We start from the raw sequence: 8,049 nt of genomic DNA, 5'->3' as shown, positions 1-8,049 counted from the left end.
TAAAAAGCTCGAAATAAAGCGTGACTTTATATGTGAACGCTCCCAAACTAAAAACGATAAACTTTTAACCAAAAATGAAATAGATACATATTCAGTTGTAAACATTGATTTTCAACCTAAAAAAACAAAGTTAGATTCAACGGCGACAGTTCGTAATTTTTTAAAAATTTGAAATATTTTTGGAATCAATTCAATAAGTAAACTAACGCAAACTAATAAAGAGCAAAAAACTACGTTGAAAAGATAATCCAGAATACCAGCACTTGTTCGAATAAACAGTGATTTTTGAACAAAGATCTGCCAATTTTTGAGAATTCACATACAATCTTCCAAAAAAATGTAACAAATAAAACTTTTTTTTTGTCAAACTGAAATATAATGAAACTTTTCTATAGCTTTTTTTTTTCTATAGCTCCTGTTACACCTACCTGCGGCGCGACATCAATATCCGGAAGGGCTATAGAAGGGAGGGCTATTGAAGGATTTCACTATACTTGTTCCTTTTTCTTTCCCATACAATGATTTATCCAAATATCAAATCATTTCAACACCCTAAGCTGCATAAAAAATAATCTTGGGCGGTATTGAATTAATTTAACTTAATCATCATTCATAGGATCACTTTCTGTGAAAGACAGGATGCTAATAAACTAATTAAACGTTTAAGTGTGGTAATAGAAAAATAGTAATATTTTTAGATTAACAGCAATCCTAAAATCGGCAAGCTTTTAAACGAATATCTTTAAATATAATATATATACATAGTTTCGGTTTTACAGAAATATATTTAAATTTCTATAACTAAAATTCTTAAATGTAAAATTCTAAAAACAGATAAAAATAAAACATCAGAAATAGTTTAGATACATCGTTTTTATCAATGCAATGCCTTTATAATCGATACAGTCAAACTGTGAGTTTAATTTACGGAAGCGATCTTTTATTCATCAACAATTTTGGCACGGATATTAGGAAATTTGAATTATAAGTTAACTCAAATACTCTCTGTGAATTGAATAATAACAATAGAGGATGAAAAAAAAATTAATTTCTGCCTTTTCTAGATTCTTCACATTATTCTTCAAATTTCCGCATTCTGAATCAATTTTTAATGCATCGTCATCAAGTCAATGTTAAAAGTGATATTTTTGGTAAAAACAGTTTGGCCATTATTGAAACAATGAATAATTATTTACTTACGCCTTTTCAAAGGAAAAGTGAAAAATATTCTATTTTTCGAATATCTTACATTATGTCGCTTATTATTCTGTATTATCTTACCTGAGAACTTAAACTCTAATTTCTTAAACAATAATCATTTTAAAAATTTTTTTCATTTACAGTCGTACTAATAAGCGACATAGTGTAATCTCCGTCTTTCATATAAAAAGGAGTAAGTGAAATTAATTGTTTTAATAATTGCAAACTGTCTTTTACAAAACTTATCACTCTTAACGTTCATTAACAATTCAATAAACAAATTTGTTTAACAATTAATTTTTAAAGCTTTTTAAAATTAATTAAAAATACTTGGAAACTTGCCTCTTACCGAAAAAACAAATAATAAATGTTGCAAAAATTCTGAAAAATACAGTATTTAGCATGTATTTAACATAAAACTGCTATTATGCATTTTCTGGGAATTTTCCAGCCACAATATACTGGGGTTTAAAGTGTCCAAATAAAAATTTATCAGTTGGATATTATTGTTTTCGGAAATCTCCTTGAGCAGTAAATAAAGTTTGTTGTACAAAAAGTTAATGTCAGTACTTTTTTTTCGAAAATTGCGCTTTTATCATTGAAAACCTCAGGTCACTTTAAATCACGGGTTAATGCTGACCCATTAAAAAAATATAATTTCTTTTCAAAAATACAAAAAAAAATTGGGGTGCGGATCAATTACCAAAAATCTAATTTTTGGATCAGTCTACTGGGTACGTTCCACGTAAACTAAAAAAATTCTGAATTGACGTGCATTGAATTCCCTATATTCTGATCAAGATCAGTCATAATGCCTTTCCACAAAACGTGCCGACAATTTCCTAGTTAAAAAGTGAAATCATTTCCAATTAACAACTTCCTACTGTCCAGTACAGAGTCTGGGATTACCTCGTGACGTGCGACCTTCTATGATTCTCACAATCACTCACCTTTGCAGCATTTCCAGAAAAATCAACGGGGATCTAGACATTTACGTACAGTGAAGCGCCAATAAAAAATTGACTGAGTAAACCTGTTGGTTTTTTCTTATCTTCCCCTTCCAAGATATTTTAGTGAGAGTCAAGTTGAGCAGAAACGTTAAATGTATTGTAGACTTCGGCGGGACATTGTCGACTGCGGATACCGTCGCAACAGTCGCGATTTTTTCACTTTTATTTAGTACCAAAATTTCAATTTTAAAAAATTCTGTCAGTTTTTAATCACATTTTAATTTGCGTTCATGTAAATTTCATTCTCAATTTCATTTTAATTCACAACATGAAAGCAAGTTTCTTTCTTCTATTTGCACTTTCGGTTCAGCTTGTTAGCGTTGCACGATGCGACCTCCAATTGAAAATGCTGCATGTGGTAAATTACAATAAATAATAAGTAACCAGTTAAAATCAAATAATAATTAGTATTGATGGTAAATTAATATCTAAGAAAGTAATTGAGAAAATAGAAAGTTAATAGAAAAAGTCACAGAAAATTTGTATTTAATTCTTAGTTGTTATTGAGAAAGACATTTTTATTTAAGTGTGATTTTTTAAAAATTTAAAGCTTTTCCGACATGGAGACAAAGTGCCTCACAAGGAATATCAAAATTACCCTAATGATCCTCATCGCAATCATTCATTTCTCCCAATCGATAATGGAGGCCTCACAAACGTAAGTTCATAATACTTTCTTTCAAACTATTTTAATTAAATTATAAGAATCACTTTTGAAGGTGAGACGCTATTAATACTGGGATTAATATAGTGCAGTAAAAGTTAGACTTTTAATTACATTTATTTAAATAGAAATAATAAGCAAAATTAGTTTCAACAAAAATAAAAAATAAAATTATGTTGTTAGAAAAATAGTTTTTTTATACTTATTTCAAATATTGGATACTTTCACGATGAATTTTTTAAAAATAAATATAAACATTAAGATGGGCCAAAAACAATTTTTAATATTTGAAACTAACAAAAACCCTTATTATTTCGAAAATTATAATAATTTTTTATTAATAGTTTTTGGTGCTAAATGTCATTAAAATGTAAAGTAAAAAATATCATTTCTTTTTGAGTGATGATTCTCGAAAAAACGATAAAAAATGCCATTTTTTAAGATTCAGTTAATTGTAATGAAATTTTTTAGAGGTAACATTTGTTTTTTCTTAATTTAATGATTTATGAATTATTTAACAACTGTAAGGACTAAAAAGAAATTGTTTTAAGATTTAAGGAAATTATAGATTGCTACTTCAGTACGAATTAAATGCTTCTCATACATAATACGAAAAAACATTTAATTTTAATAAAAATTACCCAATTTAAAAAACTGTCATTCTTACAAATTTTCCGACTATTTTAACTTTAACAAAAATTATGTTTCTTCTATCTTAATTTTTGTTAACATTTCCTACCAAAAAATGTACACACAAAATTACCATTATTTTCATAAATATAGGGCAATTTTCTTAAATCCTCAAAATAAAATATTGTTTACCTAAATACATCGTCGTAGAGCCACTTTTAATTTAATGTCATTAATGACATCAAAATCCAAGTGGCAGTTTTTACAGTTTTTTACTCTTTATCATAAGTTGAAACTGTTCAGAAATGGCCATTTTCGATTTTCAAACATTTTTATTTTTGGGCCACCCTGATTAACATATTTTACATACTTAAATTAAGAAAAAAGTAACATTCTATATTATCCAATTAAGAACAAAAGTAGTTTTAAAATATCAATGCATTCCTTAGACATAGTTTCTTATCTAATCTTATCGTATCATCTCTCGAGATTTATGTAAACAAAAATGTATAATGAAAATTTAATTGCTGAGAGTTTTTACAAGACATTGAGAAAACACTTTAAGTGTTGATATACATTATATTTATGATTTTTAATTTTCTTTTAGCATTAGTCAAATAAAAAATAAAGTTATTTTTATTGGAAATTAGTAAAACTAACTTTCTGAATAACAAGTTTTAATTATTTTGCTCTCTAAAAAAAATCTTAATCAAAAAAAGAGAATTTCATTACTCCTTGAGGACAATAAATTGTTTTTTGTTTTAAAAACATGGAAATTAATTGTAAGATATAAAGTAATCGTCAGTAACAAAAATGTTATGTTTCAAAAATATTCAGAATGTCACTATAATTACTTTTCTTGATTCAATTAATTCTTAATCCATGCCATTTCTATTTTTCAATAGTTTTTCTATGATTTTAAGAATCAAAATAGTATTACTGATAATGTCATTTTGAATAGAAGGCATTAATTTTATTTAAAAGGTATGAAAACTTACCAAAAAAATTTATTTTAACAATGTTTTCTGTTTTTAATTTTTTGTTACTACTCCTCCTTACCAGTTTTTGAAAAATGGTTGGATTTTATTAAATGATGCCTTATTTTTTGGGAGAAAACATTCTCTACAACTTTAGTGTTTCCAATTTCGAAAGTAAATTTTTGTATAGCTAAAGTGGGTAAAACAATGTTTTAAATAAATCGTTTTTTTTTACAAATGAGTACATAATAACTTATTTTCAAAATTGAAAACAGTAGAGTTTCAGATAATGTTTTACCGGAAAATCAAGCAATGATATTAAAATTCAAACATTTTTTTAAATTAACAATTAGAAACAGTAAGAAAAAATCCAATTACAAAATCTATTTCTAAAATAATTATTTTTTTGAAAGTTTTACAATTTTTTCATCTCATTTTTTTGCTTTCACTAGACGATCAATAGTATTTCAATTCTTAAAATTCCTGAAATTTCTTATATCTGTGGATTTTAAATTTTTGTAATTAATTATAAACAAACTAAGTGTCCGAATAGAAACCCGAAGACACATTTGGAAACACTTCGGAAATATCTAAATGGGGTTTTTTCAAACAATGTTTTCAATAATTTTTCTAAGTTTAAAAAAAGGCTTACCTAGATGTTTCCAAGACGAATCCAAAGGTTTCTTTAGAAATATGTTCATTTGAGAGCCTTGATATAATGTAAATATTAACTCAGATGGCACATTAATTTGACAATTTTAAGACCGTCGATAAACTAGTTTACGAATTATTGGGCTTAGTATGCCTGCTGATAATAAATTTTAAGAAAGTATTCGAATTTTGCAAAAATGGTCCCTCTTTTCCCCATTTTTTAAGAATTCTTATTTTATTCCCAGTTTTCCAAAAACTTCCCCTTTTTCTGGTTGTTTTTATTTCGCTAAAATGTGAACTAAATTAATAGACGCCAATATAAAAATCCAACCATTCTTGGTTAGAAGTTAATTTTTTTCGTTTGAAAAGTCTTCTCTAATATTTTTGTTGGGAGTCACTTGGTTACAAATTCTACTATTTGGTTGAAAATTCGACAATTTTTTTAAAATGCAAAACCTTTTGTTGAAAAGGCATCTTTCAAGGTTAAAAATTTAACTACTCGATTAAAAATAAAACTACTTCAATAAAAATACACTTTTTTGTGGAAGACTCATCTCTTTGATTGACTTGATTGACAATTTGAATATTTTTTTGAAAATTCGTTTAATTTTTGCTTGAATTAATTTTTTTGACTGAAAATTTAATTATTCCATGTTTGATATAAAATTTATTCATGTGAGTTAGAAATTTAACTTTTTGTTTGAAATTTCACTTTTTTAGTGGAAAATTTAAGTAAATGGTTTCGAAATTAATGTATTTTGCTAAAAATTCTTCTTCTTTGGTAGAGAATTAATTTTACTGGTTAAAAAAAACTTTTTGGTCAAAAACCTAAGCATTTGGTTAAATGTTGAAATATTTTCTTGAAAATTCCTTTTTTTGTAATATTTCATTTTAATTAAAATTTATCTCTTTGGTTGAAGATTGAAGAAATTTACTGAACATTTGTTTTTGTATGTTTTTTGGTTTAGAATTAATTCTCTTATCTGAAAGTTCCTTCTCTAGTTGCAAATCCGTCAACTGCTTAATTGAAAATTATCTGCTTTATTTTGGAATTTGACTATTTTATAGAGAACTTAGTTGGAAATTCATCTTTTTGTTTAAAAAGGCAACAGCTTGTTTTAAGGCAAATCTGTTTTGGTTGAAGATCAAATTATCTGGTCGTAAAATAATTTTCTTGATGAAAATTAATATTTTCATGTAGAAAATTCAACTGTTTTGTGGAAAATTCCTCAGAAAATTTATCTTTTTTGCTTAATAATTCAACAATTTGATAGAAGAATAAATTACTTGTCTGAAAATTCAATTATTTTGTGACAAAAATAAACTGTTTCGTTAAACATTCAACTATCATATGAATATTTAATTTTTCCATTTCTGGTTAAAAATTTATCCTTTACAAGTTTTAAATCCAAATAAATGATAGGAAAGTGATGTATTTGTTTAAACATTGGTCTATTTGGGTAGATAATGAATATTTTTTCTGGGAAATTAATCATTTTGGTGGAAGATGCAACTTTGATAAAAAACAGTCTTTTTTATTTGAATGCAACTTGTTGAAATTCGTTATTATGTTGTGATTAAGTAATCTTTTTAACTGAAAATTAAATTATTCCATTTTTGGTAGAAAAGTTATTTTTTTTTAGTTTAAAGTGAAATTATTTGGTTAAAAATTAAAATAATTTTCTATGTACACCTTTTAATCGAAAGTTCAACTGTTTGATTTAAAATTCGTTCTTCAATGGTAGAAATCATCTCTTGGCTGAAAATTAACTTATCCTCAAAAATTCAACTCTTCACGTTATATAGGGATACGTGATACATTTTTCAGGAAATTCTGACCCTCCCCCTCCCCCTGCGTGATACTTTTTCCATTGGTTTTAACATGGAGAATGATATTTCGGCAGACCCCCCCCCCCCCTTTAACATATAACGTATTTTGTGAATGACCACTTATATTAAAGGCAAATATTAAAATTTTAGTTTGAAACTATACTCTTTATTTGCAATGATTTTAGCTGGGGATGATGAGGGAATACAAAATTGGAACAATGCTTCGAGAGAGGTACGATGGATATTTTGGTCCGGATTACTGGCCTTCACTAATTTACGCTCAATCAACGGATTTGCCCAGGACCAAAATGTCTCTTCAGCTGGTACTTGCCGGATTATTTCCACCTTCTGAACTCCAAACATGGAATCAAAATCTACCCTGGATTCCTGTAGATATATCATATGTGCCTGCCGAGGAAGATTATCTTCTATTTACTCATCATTGTCCCCAGTAAGTATAACAAGGGCATCTACACAAATTCCGAAGAAAAAAATCCCTGGCAATTAACGGTTTTTACCAGGTATCTCTAGATTTTTCCAGGTATAATATTTCATAATCGCTAAGTATTATCAAGTATTACACGGTAAAAAAAATTAAGCTGTGACAGGGATATTATTCCTTATTATAGCCAAACATTAGGCTGAAAACGAACGAAGGAATTTAGAAAGATACCTGGATCAGCGAAAATGAATATCCTTGACCATTTTCCATATACTAGGGATATCGTATAGTCAAACCCCTAATAAGTATAGCTATTATAGGGATATTAAGAATAGGTGTCTGAAGCAATTGTCGGAAGAGCGCCGGTGCATTATGGGAGCAGCGAAATAAAATGGCGACGGTCTAATCGGGAGCAGTGACAGTTGAGATTTACTTTGGACAATTAAACGCTTTTTACCACTTAAAATGTGCGCGATTGTTAATATTAAATGGAGTTTATGATGCAGTATTAATAATTTACATTTGTTTCGATTGTAGGCGATAACTACGAGGGTAGTTCAATAAGTCCTTAGAATGACCAACATATGGCGCGCGAATCGCTCCAAATCATCTGTTTTCAGTCAGCACCACTCCCAACTAGATATA

At 27.6% G+C, this 8,049-nt stretch overlaps 2 protein-coding genes across 2 annotated transcripts in view; one reads left to right on the top strand and one right to left on the bottom strand.

Annotated features, from left to right (window-relative positions):
* Positions 1-8,049, bottom strand: part of LOC117182335 — a 603,484-nt gene that overhangs the window by 545,244 nt on the left and 50,191 nt on the right. The gene's annotated exons all lie outside the window — the stretch shown is intronic.
* Positions 2,330-8,049, top strand: part of LOC117182339 (venom acid phosphatase Acph-1-like) — a 23,839-nt gene continuing 18,119 nt past the window's right edge. Inside the window, exons 1-3 of the mRNA XM_033375498.1 lie at positions 2,330-2,568; positions 2,761-2,868; positions 7,148-7,413. Of these exons, the coding sequence (XP_033231389.1) occupies positions 2,479-2,568; positions 2,761-2,868; positions 7,148-7,413 (464 nt within the window). The 5' untranslated portion in view covers positions 2,330-2,478. The remainder of the gene's footprint in view (positions 2,569-2,760; positions 2,869-7,147; positions 7,414-8,049) is intronic.

Source organism: Belonocnema kinseyi, chromosome 10, assembly GCF_010883055.1.
Source record: "Belonocnema kinseyi isolate 2016_QV_RU_SX_M_011 chromosome 10, B_treatae_v1, whole genome shotgun sequence".
Taxonomy (NCBI): Eukaryota; Metazoa; Arthropoda; class Insecta; order Hymenoptera; family Cynipidae; genus Belonocnema; species Belonocnema kinseyi.
The sequence above is the reverse complement of the archived record's forward strand: the minus strand, read 5'-3'. Positions and strand labels throughout refer to the sequence as shown.